General features: G+C 39.9%; 1 protein-coding gene across 5 annotated transcripts in view; it reads left to right on the forward strand.

Annotated features, from left to right (window-relative positions):
• The window catches only part of LOC118331771 (protein shisa-6-like), a 61,728-nt gene that overhangs the window by 21,918 nt on the left and 20,454 nt on the right, over positions 1 to 19,356 (forward strand). The window contains exon 4 of one of the 5 annotated variants that reach the window (XM_035666851.1): positions 15,975 to 16,013. The exons of the other annotated variants lie outside the window; for them this stretch is intronic. Within the exon in view, the coding sequence (XP_035522744.1) occupies positions 15,975 to 16,013 (39 nt within the window). The remainder of the gene's footprint in view (positions 1 to 15,974; positions 16,014 to 19,356) is intronic. 5 annotated transcript variants of the gene reach the window in all.

Here is a 19,356-nt window from a genome sequence, read left to right on the forward strand (position 1 = left end):
TCTACCAGGTGAGCTAACCGGGCGCCCCGACCATAGTTTTTTCATACCCGGCATTAAAACAACGTGCAAAATGGCTACAGGATTACATCCATTGTCAACAACATACCAATCAAATGCCGGAATTAAAAAAAATCCTTTTAGTAGGTGTTGAGACACCACAGGGCACCAATCACTTAAGGGCACTTAAGTCTTATTTCAGAGTCTAAATCAGTATTTACAATTAAATCATCTAATGGAAATTCCCCTCCATTAAATTTAATAACTCCATTAAGGTAGAAACTTAAAATAAAAGACTAATGTGCACGTCTTATACCAAAGCAATTTCCAGCCAGCGTTTTCTCTGAGTTAGTTGATAGTGGAAAAGTACAAAAAGACCCTGCAGAGAGAATTGACTCCCGCAGCCATGGGCAATGAACCGCAAAGGCTGACAGCGAAGCACTCGAGGTGTTAGTGTAAAAAGTGTTCCTGTATCCATGCTACAACACTCTGCTACCCAAACCCATGTTTGCTTGCTCAGTCTTTTAATTATAATAGTCAGCTGATTGTGGGTAAACCATGCATGGAGACAGCAGCAACTGACGCTGATGTAAGATGTTGTGACACTGCATAAACTTATGTCCGGATAAACAACTGGACTTGTGGTAGATGTAAAGACGTATTCTGGATCATGTCTGCCCAGTGTCCTCGTAGGGGCTGTTTTTGTTCTCCTGATAATACCCAGTCCACTGAGGTTTTATGTTACTGTGTGTATTTTCTGTCCGTTTTAATCCACACAAAGTAGATCAGCCTCCAGTTCAATTGTGCTCCCTTTACTAAACTGCCTCTGTTCCCTTGATGTGGCATTGATCCGTCTACTCTGAGCATTGTCTGTGCCAGCCTGACCAGCGCCATCAATATTGCATCAGGTTCAGTCTAAACAGCTCAGAACTCTTTTGCAGTCCATCTAGGTAGAGGTAATAAAATTCATGCCTGTCTTCATTCCCTGGGCGAGGAGGAGTCATATGGTTGCTCACCTCACAGCTTTGTTTTGTACTCCAGAGGACAAAATAATTCAGACGCTGTCTTTTTTTGCCAAGAGGTGAGGTTAGGAAATTATACTCTTGGGCCATGCAAAAAGTGACTTTTACATTATTAATCACCTCAGACATTAATTAGTAATCTCTGGTAATTAGTATTTGGTCCTTTCATCAACCAGAATCAGCTGTTCCAAGAAAATTAAATGTTTACAAGAGAGCGAGTCAATATTTGCTCGCTGGAAGTTAAATTGAATTATCTCAAGGATTACTTCTGAGTGCTCAAACCCACCTGAGCACCGTGGGGAATTGATGGCGTCCAGCTCTGTCCATGGGAACACAGTTGGACCAGATTTTGGCCCAAACTCCACCTGACTTTTACATTGTTCCCTTCTCCATCTCTCCCCTGACTATGGTGGTTTATCTGGCAGAAACGTCAATCTAGGGAAGCATGAAGATATTAAATTAAACCAGGAGGAATCAGCCATGTGGCTGCCGCAATGCCCCCTGGGAAATATAGTACAAAATGGAAAGTGTTTCCAGAGGATGATATCTACAGTGCTGGCAGCTCATTGACTTCAAGCCTTTTAGTTAGCTCATTAGCCTTTTAGCTACAACTATATGGTTATATGGTTGTGCTGATGTTATACTGTCGTTATACTGCTTTTAATTAATGGCCTGCAAAGATCTCAAAACCCACAGTGTGTATTGTTGTGACACAGAACGGGATATTATAGTGATTAAGGCACAATTAGGGTCATGTGCTGTCTAAATTAGTTGTTTTGGTTGAGCAAAGCGACCAAACAAGGGCACAGCCTATTTCTGAGGGCATTTCGGCTGAGCTGGCTAACGATCTCATCCAGCGCAATAACCCCGGGCTGCTATCTTGGGCTCTATTTTAAGAACACTAATTGAAGAAATGTCATTTTCCCATCTACTTAAGAGAAGTGATTCTTCTCAATTTGATAGACCACACACATTTGCATGGTAAAAAATCAAAAGGATATATATTTTTTTAAAACAGGTCTTATGTAAATGTTCTTTGAAGAAACTCCCCTTAATCATTTCATAGGCCATCACTAATGTACTCTAAATTCTTCTAATTGAATTTGACTATGCAGTTTGACTGGAGCAGATGAATTGTTCAAAGAAAAACTACTTCTCTATTACACTATCATGTCCATACACCATCCAGCAATTATAATATACAAAGAAATCAGAGCTGCAGTGTAAGAATAGATTGCTCTAATTTGCACATTTGAGTGATAGTTTTGTTAAGCTGTTTAGTAAGTCACCCTTTTATAAAGAGTTTAAGCTGTAAATAATAGCTTTATTAATGGTCAATTAATATTTTACTAATACTTCATAGAGCAGTTAAAACGCCATTAAGCCATTAAACTTCAAGTTCTTCAAGTATTCTAATCAACCTCATCAGGACTGTGATTTTATCAGATTTCATAGGACTGTGACCATACATCCTTCCAACTGTCATCTGATTGTGATTCAAATCTTAAGTCCTGATTGGTACGTGATATCACCTCTTTTCTTTCTGTCTGAGCCCCACCCACTTCAAACCATTAAGAATAATTATAAAAAACAGAAATCTCTGGAGAATTTGGCATAAAGTACTATGCTAATGTAGGACTCCATCACTCAAAGAAAATGTTTACTAGCATCTTTAAAGCACCTACAATTGATATTTTTTATAACAAAGACAATGTCAAAACAATGTGACAATGTGAGGGCCCACTTGTACTAATGAACATACAGAGAATAATCATCTGAATCTGCAGCTCCCCTCGGCTTTATATAACGTTATAGTGACTTTCAGATGACTTTTCAGGTGTCCAGCTGCAACTTTTTTTGCTTCACTCTTACAGCTATCATAGCCTCAACTTCAACCACAGCCAGCAGCTGTTTTCCGAGATAAAGCTCTTAAAACCAACAACTCCATATGAATGATAATATTTCTCCTGTTTATCCTGTTATCATATTAATACAAAAGTTCATGTCAATGTTCAGTTCACAGCTTGCTTCTGCTGTGGCCCAAAAAAATATACATTTATGAATTACTTTATTAATAACTTGATAGAGACAAATCTTTGGGAACCAAACGTTGTTTTTATCAATGGTTTTATATGATTTATAAAGCTTTAAAGAACCAGTGTGTAGGATTGAGTGACATCTAGTAAAAATCTAGTAAAATTGCAGATTGCAACTAGTGTGTAGGAGAAACTACAGTGGCCACAAAACTCAAGAAAAATGCAAAAGGCCCCTTCTGAAGCCAGTGTCCATTCTGGGCTACTGTATAAACATAGCGGTTCAACATGGTGGACTCAATAGAAAGCAACCCGCTGGTAACAACAACACAACTATTCTTATTTTCAGGCGATTATACACTAATAAAAACATACATATGAATATCATATTTAATTTCTGACAATAGATCATCCTAAATGTTACACAGTGGACCTTTCACAAATGATTCATCAACATAAATAAAACCATTAGCTAACAGATATTAACCCTTTGTAAAGGGTGAATTATTAGAAAGTGGTAGTGCCTAATTTTTAAATTATGCAAATACATAGCTGACTTACTTTTCATTCCAAATTGACAGACAAAGTCAGGTGCTGTTTTCTTAGTTAACACAGCAACATGCAGAAAACTAGCAAATTGTGCTTAACAAAATCAAATATGACATTAAACCATCTGAGAAGTGTGAAAGCACTTTGGATTTAAAAAAGCATAACTGAAGGTAAGGCGGTTTGCAGACGTTAAGAAATGTAACTGCCTTACAGTAACATTACCATCAGAAAAGATCCGTCACTCAGTGAGCCAGCGGAGGCACCATGAATGAACTGAACATCAATCTTACAGTGTAGTTCAGGATAAGGCTGCATGGGTTGCATACAAATTAATTTAAAACAATATACTGTTAAATGTCATTTGTTCAAACTTGATTTCTGTAAGTGAAAAGTGACAGCCCCAGTTGCCTAAATCTGTCAAACAGGCTGTTGTCAGTGGATGTTGCCTCATTTAAAGGGTCGAGCCAATGCTTTGTTACTGTTGCTGTCTCTCTCCGTGCATGCAGAGGCTAGTCAAGGTCAGCATGGACATATTCTTCCCAAAATACCTTTGACAGGTAACACAATGACATCCGGGAGACAGAATGTGAGTGATATTCCTAAAAGTCCTCCAGCCTCTTTCATAAATAGCACGGCTGCCGTCTGTCCTTCATGACTTCCTTTCCCCTGGCAGGCTGATTGATTTGAATGCACATAATCCATTATTTTGGCCCATTGATTGAGCCTGGCAATCAAAGATCAGTGTTGTGGCAGAGGTAACCGGACCCTCCTTTGAGACGGCTGCGTCGCACAGGCGCAAGCCGAGGTGTCAGCTGCCGGCCTACTAATCACCCTGTGCTGTGAGTAATGGCTATGGAAGCAATCACGGAGGAAATACATCATCTCTACAGACCCTCTATCCATCAACCTGACTCGCTCTCATTTGACTGAAACGCATGCCAATGTGAAATATGACGCTTTGTCAAAGGCAGAGGGAGCTTGTTGGCTCCCGAGCTGCAGAATGTAATAATTAAACACACCCATAAAGGCACATTGTATTTCATGCATTGACATGTACGTGTTGCGCATTTCTGAATCTGTTTCCCTAGGTAAACATTTCACGCTCGGCTCCAGTGCATAATTACAATGCTTCACCAGTTTATACAGAGTTACAATATACTAACAGTCATTTTCCACTTCAGTCATCTTTCAATTTGTTTCCCCACATGATATCAACAGAGTAATGGTGGAAGAAGAAAGAACTGCCTCGCTTGCACACCATCAAAAAACTATTTGACAGAGAGTTTGTTGTATTTTGCCCAAACAAAAGCCACAAGCAGGTGTCCTCGCTAACCGATCCTTTTTGACGGTTTGAATTTCAAAAGGGAGCAGGAGCAATTCCAGGGTTTTCTTTACAAATCTGGGATTTTTAGAAGCTGTTTGTGTTGCACTTTTGGCTGTGCACATGTAATTTCACACAGCGGGGGAACGTTTCCTCTCCATCCACAGGAGTCCATGGGCCCATCACCTTGCAATCTGCAGGCTGGCCTTTTCCTGCCCTCTTCTCCAAAATGCCTCTCCATTATGCAGCATGTTGTTAGTCTCAACAGGTGCCTAAAAAATATTTGCACAAGGAGGCCTAGATTTGCTATTTCAGTAGACTTTAGAGGACGCAGAGTCTTTCAACAAGCGCTAATGTGCCAGTTTAACAAAGCAAAATGACCAACAATGTCAAATGGGGTCCTGCACCCCATAACAAATTCAGAAGATGATTTATGTTTTTGTACATCTAACGAATGCAATATTTGTCATTTTGAAACAAATTGCCGCAGCATCTCTGGAAATGAATTCTATAGATTTTCCTCTCGGCTCATTCTGGTTTTCTCTCAGCGAGGGTTATTACTTAATTAGATCGGAGGAAGGCTCTGTCAGATATCTCCCCTTCCTCTGACTGAGACACGCCGTACCTCAGTCACACACATAGAATACTGATCACCCGGCAGACGCTTTAACCAATTACCTGACATCAGTAAAATATAACATAATACACAGATATATTTCCACAAAAACTGGTTCTACCCTTTTCCCCCTTGTTGCTTCTTCAAGATTAGATGGGATTTAAATCTCCAAGTTTTGCTGCTCATTAGAGAATAAAGCAAATTCGATTTAAAGAGAAATCATAATTGAAACTAAATATCATACAAAGGAAGGATTCCCACAGCATTTCATGACATTTTATTGCTCATGAATGTACGCAGATTATCTTTGGAACAAAGTGTGCTCTATCAGAACTTTAGAGTGTTCCTAAAACTTGTTTCCTAGAAAAGGTTTCTGTGATGGCTGAATTTTATTCCCTGTTGTATGTAAAATATGTTATGTATATGTATGTTTGTGCAGAAATAGCGCACAATCCCTATAAAAAATAACTCTCTTCCTTCAAAGTTTCTATTGAAGCTCTGGCCAGAAAGTAGTTTTGACCTCATCAGACCATAGAAACTTCATCCAGCTGACTAGAGTGTATCTCTGACAAACTGCAGCATTTCGTCTGTTTTTTAAGAATGACTCTCTCATTGCCACTCTTCCATTAAACTGCAACTGGTGAAGCACCTGACAAATTGTTGTATATACATAGAAATATTTTCTGATTCTAACGCCCTTATTAGCAGGATGACGTCATTTGTCTATGCCTTCAAAATCGCTGTTGAAAAAAAAAAAGACGTTTTGTTGGCTGCAGTTTGGAAAAACAATGCAAAGTTCAAGCGAGCTAGAGAGTGAATGAAGAGAGGGAGCAGTGTAAGCAAGAACAGCAGTGAATCAGAGAGATAAAACACTGTCTTCGTAGTAAACGTAGTGGATTTTGTGTGAATAGAGATGAGGTGTACACTCTATGACCTGCTGCTCTTTATACATCCACGACACTGTGTGCATCACAAACACAGTAAACAGTGAGAAAATACAGGCAGAGGGCTGCAGGGTCTCCGCAGATACAAGCACCACCAAGCACTTCTCATTAATTAGGTTTGGGCACACATACGACATTGTTAGATTTAGGGAAACAAGTTTGAGTTGAAGTGACTACTTCTTCGTTACTACTTCATTAATTTTAAGGGAACTTTGTTGTCATAGCTACAATAATTAGAATAATAACTACACAGTAAAGTGTTGTGAAACTATCATAATCATGGCTTAAAAAATGTTGACTCCTAGCGGGAACATATGTCATTGTGGGGCATTTTCTGAAATGACTGATTCTGTAGTTTTTGGGGAGGACAGTCTCGAGTTGTCTCTTGATGCCCTCCCTCAATAGTCTCCTTCTTGCACTCTCACTCAGTTTCTCACTCTAGGCAGATTTACAGCTGTGCCACACTCTTTCCATTTCCTAATGATTGATTTAACTGGACTTCCAAGGGATGTTCAGTGCCTTGGAAGTTTTATTTATCCTCTGACTTTTGCAATTCAGTCACCTTTGTTACTTTTTCTTCATTTTGCCACGATACTGCCGCACCAAGAGTTGGACCTGCTAGATATAATAAATACTTATGTAAACATGTATTTGTATGTTGTATTCATTATTATTTAGATCACTTTGTTGATCACTTTGTTTATAGATTGAAAAAAGTAAAGTCTGCAGCCATGCTTATTATGCTTATTATTAACTTATGCACAGTAATGCTTTAAAGAAAATGCTAATAAGCTGATGGTAAGCATGTATAATGTTCACCATGTTCACCATCTTAGTTTAGTGTGTTAGCGTGCTAACATTTGCTAAACAAATGTAAAAACAAATTAAAGCTGAGGCTGATCAGAGTGCCATTAGTCTTGTCATAAAGCCAAGTATAGGACAATTAAAAATATTGACCTCATTATGGTTATATATAGGATTCATCATCCGGGTATCATGGATATCTGTACAAAATTTCTTGGAAACCTATTTTTTTAGTTTTTGAGATATTTCTGTTTGGAACAAAGTTGTGGACATTGCCATCCCTAGAGCTTGCTGGTAGGATAGCTAAAAGCCACATTAAATCTACTTTGATTCAATAAAACATGAAAACTACCAAAGGGGGTAACTGCTTTCTATAGACACTGTATATGGTGTGGTGTGTCTGAACTGAAAAAGAAAAAATGGCAAAAGAGAAAAGGGATTTACTTTCCTGTGTGATCCAATCATGATGAAATATTAAAATGCCTACATATGGTGCCTTAAACCTCATCCCAAGATACCTGCCCCACCTGGCTCCCTTCAGTCTAATCTGGCAGGCCACGAAATTAATCACAATTGCTGTGATCAGTGCCACTGATGTGACCAGTGGCACTTTTCTGAAATGTTAATAAAGCCATATTGAATGGCGCACTTTTCTCGGCAGGAAGTCCGTAGCCTGTGGCTGCTCACTAAATCTCAATGACTTCATTAACTCATTACCATGAGTCACGGCGTGCAGTGCCAACAGCAATTAAAACACGTCAGAAAAGAGCGGTGTCCTTGGGCCACTGTTCTGCTCGCGAGACTGATACGCTTTACTAGATTTAGCAGGATGATTGACATATCAATAAGAGCTGTGGTAGATTTAATGGACTCAATCAATATTCAGATTTGTCTCACTCACACCTTGCTCCTGAAGCATAATGTGCACACCTTGTCAAGTGCTGTGGCTTTTGTGCTCCAGGCTGTGTGGCAATGCTGCAGTTATCAATATCCTGTCTGTCACATCCGTGAATTTGATATGGCGTGCCTGTGAAGATTTTATTTGAATTTTTAATGCCTGAAAAAATTTACTTTTTAACAATATGATAATTGAAAAATTAAGAGCTAAACAAAGTGAAAGTCAGTGAAAAAATCCTAGAGGGCATAAAAGGTCACCAAGATTTTCTCCCAGTACAGAAAAGACTGGTTAATATTCATCCAATTCTTTTGTCTTTTTATTCCTTATTCAACCAGGAGGCCAGAGGAGACGGAAAAATCGTAACTTTCAATGAATATGTCAGGGTTTTAATTCAACTCTCTCCTCCGTCTTTTGTAGAAACACATTTCTATTCATGAAGCCAATCCTCCGTAGTCATGACACTGCATACTTATGTTTCTTTTGTAAAACTCCAGCAAAATGGTAATTAAATTGCAACTGTGGGCTTCTGTCCCCTATGCAGACTTAAAGAAGCCTTTATCTTAGCAAATGACTGACAGTTGATTATAAAAAACCCAGCATTCCTTTTTTTCCCTCCTGCGTGAAGGCAGTCCACCCACACCTTCTGCTTTTGTGCGCACTATTGTTACGGCTCCATTGTTAATGAGTTTAGAATTAACTGGCTGTAATGACTGGAGACTAGAGCCCCTGCTGAGCCTGATTGTGCTGTTGAATGGGGAGCTGGAGGAGTAATGTATGGATGGATGTGCACACTGCGTGCAGGTATCTGTGTCTTTTGCTGTCTGGAAAAAATGCCAGCGCTGCCAGAACTGGGAGGGTCGTTTTCGGGACCGTCACGCCTCGATGCTCACCACTGCTGTACAACCTGACATCAGGTGTCATCCTGTGGCCATTCATCTACTTTAGGGGATTGGTTTTATTGTGATTTTTGATATCAGGCAGACATCAGCTGGTAAAGCTGTGGCCTCAGTCAGCTGGGGCCATTAGACTTTGCCCAAACTAATCCATTACACTCTGAATTAGTGCTATTAGCTCATTCAGAGACATTTACTTGGCGTTAAAACTTTGTGGATGATGATGTGATGTGGATATATTTATTAAAATAAGTAACCTATTCAGTAACAAATGGTGTAAGGGATTACAGACTATATCCACAAGACAGCTGATGTGAAAACAACATGTGTTCACACTAGTGTTTTCAGATTGTTTTGATATAGTATAGTGTAGGTATAATTGTGGGGAGTTGGATAGAAACAGTCTCAGTCCCAGTTTAACCGTCTCTACTGCTCTCTGTGGTCACATAAACTGTTTTAAAATGGCCCAACTCACAATTTAGTGGTTCCATTTATGTATTTTTCTGTTCGAGCATACAGCAGTGATTAGATCTTGGCTCTTAAATGTAACCAGGTAAACAGTTATTCCTGACATTGGTCACATACTGCCAAACTCCTTTATTGTGTGATCTGCTATACAGACATTTAAAATGGCTGACCATAGAGCATGTCAGAGGTTACAGGAAATTCTTTATTGTGACGGTCATACAGCCCCTGCCCCAGCCTTATATTTTCCAAGATCTCAGTTTTCCTCGTCCACACTAAAACTCGCTGCTGGCGTTTTCAGATTTATCTGCAAAGAACTTTCAAAAAGCTCCATGTTTAGTGAGAGGCCACCTATTGTGTGGTTAGAAGGTCAAAGCGGAGAAAAAATCTATCTACCTCAGTGTTCATGTGCTCAAAGTAATTATATTGCTGCTTATGGTATTAATCACATATTGCTCAGCTATGTACTTCTTGGTTTGATGAGTTTGATGGCTGGTCTTCACTATAAGAGGAAAAACACACCCTCCAAGAACTCTTAAATTGTCTTTTGTCCTTGTTGTGTCTTGTTCGCTGGCTAGCTAGCCACTGCTAAGCCTACATTCCAAGATAAATTGAGTTGGAGAGTGTGGGAACCCTGCGGCTTTACTGTGATTATAGTGATGTTGGATTCATGAACAAATCACTCTTTTTGAACGTCTCTTATAGTGAAACAAGTTAACTTGATTTGCAAACAGATGAAACAGAAATCCTGCTAATGTATGGTGCAAGTGCAGTTGTGCATACAGGCCAAGTTAACTTGGGGTGGCCATATTTACAACAGGGACCCTTAATGTACCACACACATATGAGCTTTTATCAGGAAGGGGGACAGTTATTTCAGGACTAAGCGCACCTACCGTGTGCACCTTTGGACACCATGAACGCAGCATTGGAACTGTTAGCATACTGACAGTTTCTGTCAGAAAGAGCCCATGACGCTTCCCTATGACTCATAGGCTATGAAATACAGAACCAAAAGAATGGTTCATGTGTTGGTTCACTAGTGGCAACGAAACAAAAAGGATTACTTAAAAGAACCGCTCTTCCCATCACTACTCCAGAGTTCTATAAGCAGCGCCTGCAGCTACGCTAATGTTATCGGATGGTCAATACAGTAAAAAAAAAAAAAACCTGTTGTGTTAAATACAGATGTGGCATGTGGGTGTGGTGGCTTTAGAGTTGTTGGAAGGGCAACTTTGATGGACCTGAGCTGAGCTATGAAATGATTAATGTAGCTTATTACTACAACTTACTACCCTGTCCATGTCACATTATGCTGTATTCAAGGTTGGCCCCCTGATGGGGCTGCACCACTGGGAAATGCCTCAGGGTTGAAGCAAAGGTCACAATGACCCGTTTACAACATCTATAACACATCAAAAAAGGTTAGCTGTACATCTGTGCTTAGCAAATGATGAGTATTAAGCACAGTGGAGTAGACTAGCTGGATTTTGGGGGCTTTTTCTGTGTGTCTTGTCTGTCTCTCCTTCTCCTCTTCTTCTCTCCCCCTCTGTCCTGCAGCATAATTCTCTATAATGAGCTTGTGGACAGGAGATGAGATATGATTCTTGGAATTAAAACAGCATTTTCTACTTTGATCATCCAGCAGTGTGTGAAGCACTGAAATAAGACTCTCCCCTTCTTTATCGAATCTTTGCTCTCACTCTCACTCTTCCTCTCTTAATCTTTCCCTTGCTTGCTCGCCCTGCTCTATCTGAGCTTGGGGGATTGCTGTACGAGATGGAGAGTTAATGAAGAAAGCTTTTTTTCTCCCCTGCAAGAAGACCGGTAAACTCCGGCAACTTTGTGCTTTTGTTAATCGTCACGATCGGCTTTCATGCTTTACAATCCCAACCCCTGAACCAGTTAAGCATAAATATTTAACATCATTATTTCCAAGCCCCGAGAATATGTCTTAAACAATTGCATGAGCTGCTACACAAATTAATCAGAACAATTTTTTGCTTCTAAAGTTGGCTGAACAGCTCCAGTCTTTCTCTGTAAAGCAATCCCAACCACAACATCCCCTTTTATTCCTTTTCATTACACCGTCTCATTTTACATCACTTAGAGGCAAAACACTAGTCACGTGGCCACTCGCTCTCTCACGCACACACTCATACTCATAAGTGGGCTTGTCTTTGTAAACTGCAAGTGAGATGCAACATTGTCAAAAAGCCATTTAAGACGCTATCATCTAATATGGAGGCTGACGTGGGCTGGTGCTGGCAGCGTGGTTATGTAAGCAGCTTTCTCAGGGACTGATAGCAATCCAACACACCCAGCAGGGGAGCAGTGGTGTGTGTGTGTGTGTTGGGTGAGGGGTGGGGGGTGTGAAAGAAATCACACATTCAGTACGCTACATAATATTGCACACAGTGTTTTGCCACAGGTACAGAGAGAGGCACTCGTTTGTGCCAATTGATTTGTTAATATGCTAATGCACCATGATTAGCGAAGCAAGAAACCGAGCGTGTCTTCGCTCAGTGAGGTGTTGATTGAAAGAAATCAACAACTGGGGTGAAAGATGAGAAAGAAATGCACATTTTGGAAATCAAAACTTTGAACTCTTTTTACAGAGATCACGTAAATATGCAGACACAGATAGCACTCTGCTTTCTGTTTCATGGGGACTATAATCACATATCTACACGTATCTTTCCATACTGGCCATGAAGTGTCTGTTTAGTGACTACACTGTGAGAAATGGGTGACAAAATCCACTGTACTTTTGCCAGGTGTAGCAGAAGCTAATACATAGCTTCAGCAGCCTGAGTTAGCAACATTTTGTGGATATTTTCCAGTGTTACTTAAGTTCTTTCTTAAGTAACACTTAAGGCAATACTAACAGAATTGCCATGCTAAGCCACAGCAGGGGGGACACTTCTTGGTAGTCTCTGGTGCTAGGACAAAGCGTTAGCCTACATGAGACTACCAGGCATCAATTTGGCTAACTCAGGCTGCTGAAGCTAATGTTATATTTGGCTTGGTGTTAGTTTTGGCCATCATTTCTATAAACGGCTTAGGTTTCCTCCTTCTCACATAGATGTAAGGCAGTAAAACAGTGAAGTATGCTAACAGCAGCTCTGCATGCTAAACTGAAAGCTTCGAGTTAGCACATTACAATGATACATTAGCAGCGATGAATTAATGATCAGTTTGTTTGAATGCGGTTTCAGCTTCCAGGCTCATGAGCTGAATGCATTGGCACCATTAGCAAACATGGTTTATGAGATATTACATATGCGATATTATGTGTTAATATGAAATGCAAGAGTATGTGAAGTTTTACAGTCATAAAAAAACATTTAGCTTTATTGTGGCATACATCACAGTATACCCATACAGCCCATACAGTCACTATTCTGCTCATGTAGCCTTAACTGAAGTACCCATTACTATCAATGAAATTCACAGATAAATATATTTTTCTATATACTTCACAACAAAGATCAGACAGGAACCAAATACAAGCTGTTGGCTACATAGTGTCCTATAAAAGAGTGAAGTGTTGCCTTCAGTTCTCCTGGCGGAATTTGCTTCCTGAAGACCTTGGCTCTGTGTATATTGTGAACACATGACACGTCTGTGGCTGACATTTTGGCGGACAAAGTCCACATCATTGATTTCAGGAGATAGCCCTGCAGATATGTCAAGGCCAGCCGGGGTAAGGGTGGCTGGAAATGCAGCGCAGCCCTTGTAGAACGAGTTACCTTGGGCTGAAAAACTGAGCAAACATTGTTAAGTGCTGATGGTGGGCATGCTGGCAAGTAGATTTGCCCTGGGAGGGAGGTCTCCTCTGTGCACTGACTCCTCTGCAGCTTTCCACTCGCAGTTGTCTTTCCCCTTCGTGGTGCTGAACCAGAAAGTCTGAAATTTCTGGCTGCAACAGCCAACATCACTCCTGCTGACTGTATGTAGGTGTAGCAGTTGACTGTAAGAATGCAGTCCTACTCCAATTAAGGAGCATAACCAATTCCGTTTACTGCTGAGCTGCCAACTACACTTATGCCATTTGTAGCCCTGCTTTAAAAGTCTCATTTTTACACATTTCATCCCTCCACTGACAGTCAGTTTTAAACCGTTTGATTATCTCCTCTCCCTGCATTGCAAGGAAATTGTGCGTCAAAATAACTGACTGCTCTACATGGCGATGCTGTGGAATGAGACGATTGTTTGTATGTGCAGCGCTGAAGTGAAAAGCTGAATCTTCCTGTAGCACTCTTAAACCTTACAAGTTTCTGTTGACTAAAACACTGCACACATCATAAATATACTGCATAATGTTGAGTCAGGAGAACAGTAACTAATGCTCGGGTATCAAGGCTTCTTGTCACATTTTGGTTCTAAATAACCTTGCAGGAACACTCAGTAAACAGATGTGTGAAAGACCGCGAATGTTTGGTGTGTTGCAGCTCATGTAGCAGGGTCACAAACGGATTAATTACCTGCATCACCTCTGCCAAAGCAAAGGAAATACATTCTGCAACCACTAAAGCTGAAGGTGTACAGCAGCTATAGCTTCTCCCAAGCTTTAAACCTGTATAATAGTTCACTGGGTCCACCATGTCCCACACTACGGGACTGCATCTGCATCATCCTCATTATGCCTCTTCACCAGGCATAAGGCATTACATATGGACTAAACAAAGGATGCAAGAGATGACAGAGTGTGTCCTCTGGGGGAAACACTCCACACATCAATACGTCAGCCTTACATTACATGTCTGATGGATTTATTAAGCCATCGATAAGTTATTGACTAGAAAAACGCTCAAGGTCATCTTGTAGGAATCTCCAGTAGCCGTGCTTAACGTAGCACAGTAAGAGGTTAACGTCAATGGTCTTTCCTGTTCCTCTAAGGTGCAACGAGTGCAGACTTTCAGTGCATCGTGAGGTTAAAATGACCATAATAAATCTAAGGGGGATCAAGAGCTGCTGATCAATACCAGTACGGAAGCTCAGCGCTGCTGATATTAGAGTAAAAAATTGGAATTTCATTTGAGGGCTTTGTGTGCTCAAAGTCTATGACAAAATGATCAACAAGAAATTAAAATAAAGTGACTCAATCATTGATTTTTTTCCCCCCCAAAAAACATCACATCCAATTCCACTATTTTGCACTGCAATACATCACCTCTAAGGCAGACAATTCTGATGGATGTTTGCTCTAATTAGCTACTTTATTATTCACTAATGAGAAGGTGCAACCTAATTATTTATGTCAACTACAGGCAACTGTACATTATGTTCTGTTCTCTGGTTGCTCACAGTTTTGTTTTTAATTTATGCACTATTTTTTTCTTTAAAAACGTTATATAGTCTCACTTTAATGTACAATAAACACATATATTCAAGACTCCATTTTCAGGTTCTTAAAGTGTTGTCTTGTTTTGATGAGAAGGGTTTTTTAAAAAGGCAACAATGTGCACTACAGCGGAATGAATATAGCAGTGCAGTGTTAATCTTCAGTGAGTGAGCCCTCACTCTGCTGGTGTACTTGAGCATTTTAGTACAGAGATGTGATGTTTGCATATTTCTCTCACAGGGGATTTCATGTAAACCTCTCATTGTTAGCAGTACTGATGTGGAAAAATCTGTGCTCATCAGTGTAGCTACAGCAGCACCCCCTACTCTTACTGTACTCCAAACCATAAAGGTTCATTTGGTCACTGGGTTTAAGGTCAAAACTGGTGTGCATATCGTTCATGCATCCCTGTAGCTGTGTGTTGCTGTGTGGGAGGCCACTGCGATGAGAAGCTGATGGTAAATCGATAGTGATGGATCAAAGTGCCGCATGGCTAGAGCCCTGCGGTGTCGTTGTGCGGGGAACAACGGCGACTTTTTACACCTCCTTCTTCTCATTATCCTCTTCCCCTCTCCTCCTACCCTAATTCTCTCGTTTCATCTTGAAACTCCAACTCTTCTCTGTCTTACCCCTCACTTGGTAGCATTTTACGTGTGTGTGTGTGTGTGTGGGTGGGTGTATCTGAATGTGTGTGTGCTCAAGACAGAGAGAGAGGTGACTTGATGCTTTGTGTCGTGGTGTCAGGTGGCATCAGCCTGTAGTTGATGGGAAGATAAAATGTAAGACAATCGATATCCTAGCACAAAAATTGTTCTCATTTCCAGCAGCCCTCATGCATTACGTGTGTCCACATATCTGTTGCGGTAACATGTGGGCAACATTTGACTCATAAAAGAGATGTAATTCATAAGATGGACCTACTGTTCTGCTTTATTGTCTCATATTTGAGTGAATTTAACCCTATTCATGCTTTTCAGGGCAAATACAACAATAACTGCCGGTTGTTCAATGTGAATGTGTTTTTCTGTTATATCACCACACAAGTAGCACAATCTAATAAATAACCACTTGGTTCTGTTTTCTAGGAGAAAAACATTGGCCGGTCCGCTCCCAGAGTCACCATGGTAGGGATGGCTGTTCTTTCTTAAAGGGTCAAAGTTGCCTCTAAACACTTCTTTGTGATTTCTGTATTTCCCTTATCAACCTGTTAATCATTAATAGTGGTAATCTGAAGTAACATCTGGATCCTGATCAGTGTTTGGAGGCAGCTTATACCTGGAGTGTTAACTGTAGTGCAGTGCCTTCCCGTTGACCTCTCTCTATCTATATGCCTAACCTGTGTATTTTCCCCTTGACCTTTAGCTCTCCTGTCTGTGTGATGAGTACGTGTGTGCAGTCTGGTCTGTGTGCGCTGCCTCTAGAGGTGGAACGGTACACAAAATGTAATGGTTTGTCCATTGAGACAAGTGCAGCAGGTTTTTTAGTTAGATGAGAATATTAATATAGAGCTGCAATTAGTCCAAAGTAAAAACAAATATTTCTACCAGTACCTCTAAAGCTCACTTACACATTGTAGGTTAGCTCATTTAAAAATGCCCGCGTTTTTTTCAGCGAGTTACGACAGCGACAACGCCTTGCAGCAGTGACATTGAGGTCGCCAGACAAGTGCTATTAGTGGATCGATAAACTATTGTCTTTCACAAACTGTTACAATACATAAATCCCTGTAGTTGTTACACAGTTAGGTACCTCTGTGTGGTCCTGAAGGTCTATTAAATGTTCAGCCTGTGCTTGTTTATAGGGCAGGCACAACCGACTGACTAAAATGCACATGTTGATGGATATTACAGCAGGCCTCTAGCCCTGCAGAAGGCAAATGTTTTGCAAGTAGTTTAAGCTGGCATAATTGTTTCTGTTTCCAGAGACATCCCCAGACTTCTTCAATTTCTGTTGCAAAAGGTTTTAGCTAGCATGTGTAATTGTTTCTGGTTCTTGTACACGGGGTACATGGAGAAATTGAAGAGTAGCTCAACTAATTTGTAAACAAAATATTATTGCAATTAATAGTGTGTGAAAACGAGTTAGCAAGCAGGTAGAGAAGATTAAATAGTTTAAAGTAATAGATAAATAATTGAAATAATTAGCTAAAAGTAATGAATAAACTGTTGAAATAAATCACTAAAATAATGGATGAATTGTTGGAACGTCCAGCTTTTTCAACTCCAAGTGGTTGTAGTACGAATGCAAACTAAACATTAATAGTTTGGTCGTATGAAACTATTGTAACATCCACTATTATATTGTTAAAAAACATCCAGTTTGAATCGAATTCAAATGAACACATTTAGAACATAAATGGTAGTGTTGGTGAAGGGGTACTTGGTTCATCAGACAGGACTGTGGGGGTACATCTTACAAAAAAACAAGGGAACCACATGTCTAGGTGACAGCCAAAGCTCTCTCTGTGGAATTTATATCCCCCACATACTAAAGGTAGACCAGATTAGACAGTATTAAGCTAATTCAACAATAAACTGAACTGATCAACAATTCTGGGCAAATATGTACCGTTACACCCCTATCTGGTTCTGTTCAAATCAATGGTGTGGTGATGTGGGCCCGCTTACAAGGAAACATTGTAAAGAGGAGAATTCAGTTGCAGTGCAGTTTTTGTTTTCAGCTAAAAAGTCCATTCTGTGAGTAGAGTGTGGGCCTAATTAATGAAAAAAACTAACCAAACTAGGACACACTGTATGTAAATAAGAATGTTCTGTACCTCTTGATGTTTGTTGCAGCTGGCCCACATTTTTAGTTTTTTTCATTGTGTTGTGCCTTAAAACCCAACTGATCCCATTTCACTCTGTTCTAATTCCTGCCCTTTGAATTGTATGTTTTGAACTGTTTCACTGAAGCTTTTTCTATGTGTCGTCCACTTTACTGAAATGAATGTCCTAACCTCTATGGTGTGCGTGGTCTTCGACTCTGTCCGTCTCAGTGGAGAGGAGGGCTGGTCTATAAAGGCATGGATAAAGGCAGTTTTGATGATGTTACTTCTTTTATTTTAAGAAGACATCAGATAAATCTGTGCTTATCCTTGCTTAAGATATACGGACCCTCCTCTTCCTCCTCTACCTCTTCCTCGCCCTTCGCCTCCTCTCAAAGGAAGTCTGCTTTTCAACAGCCCACAAATGGAGTCGGTTGGTATGTCAATCAACTGTTGAAAGAAATGGCTTTTTTATTAGTAGAGTATGATTCCTGCAATGTGACATCCGATGAAAATGCCATACTGTTACACTGTTTGATTTTCAGGAGAGATTACAACCTTTAAACCCAGTGAGTCACCTCTGCTTTGTAGTGAGAGTAAAGAGACAAGCTCTGTAGAAACATTTTGGAGCACTACTTCAATAAAATGGATCTTATTGCCTTTTAACACACAGGGTCTCAATAGTCCATGCCGGGTTCACTGTCTATCACATTTCAAAATGAACTTGATATGAGGTCCATCTCAACCTCCTGCCCTTCCACGTCCCTGCTGAGACTATCATGGCACATTTGTCAAGCTGCAGAGGCAGTGACATGTCAAGTAACTACTTGGCCTTTGGTCTCTTGGGGGTGATTGTGAGTTATGAGATAAAGAAAGATACTTACTGGCAGAAACAGTCAAGACTGGGATTTTATTGCACAGGAACCGCAGCTCTAGTGGTTCTCATTAATGGAGTTATCTATGAATGAATAATGATATCTGAATATTTCAATGAGGCTATTAATTTCAACCAATTCAAAACCTGTGTTAATTGGTTTTCACTCATTAGCAGACATGAGATGTAGATTAACGGACAAGAACAGCAATATTTGCAGACTTTAGGCATACAAATTATTATAGCACTAAAGCAAACCATATAACCAGATTTTGAACAACATATTAAACCAATTGAAACAGACAATGATCTAGTGCTATGATGTATTCTTTTTCCGTATGTGTTGATAGTGTTCTCCACTGCACACTTGCTTTTTGTTTTCTTGCTGAATGTAATGCATCTCACTTTCATGACATAGAAATAGGTACAATCAATATGATTTTTTTTAATACACATTTTCAATTTGCACTTAAACGAAAAAAACAACAACTATGTGCTAACTAAAATGTACATGAAGCATGTGGCTTCCATGAAGTTGGATTTTGATGTGACTGGTGCTCTTTTAATTATGTAATCTTGTTGAGGTTGTTAAATGGCACTCGGATAGAGAATTAGCGGAACCAATTGTTTATCTTGATGCATCCAACTCCTAATACTTGCATAACAGTAGTGGATGGAAACACATATTTCCTTTTGCCAATTTAACTCGAAATGTATGTATGTTTATGTAAACAGTCAATAAACACATTCACCAAATCAGCTTTTAAGGTCCAGTGGATCTATTGGCAGAAATTGAATATATTATTCATAGGTGTATAATCACCTGAAT

Source organism: Morone saxatilis, unplaced genomic scaffold (genome assembly GCF_004916995.1).
Source record: "Morone saxatilis isolate NCDOM2014 unplaced genomic scaffold, NCSU_SB_2.0 Contig1, whole genome shotgun sequence".
Classification (NCBI taxonomy): domain Eukaryota; kingdom Metazoa; phylum Chordata; class Actinopteri; family Moronidae; genus Morone; species Morone saxatilis.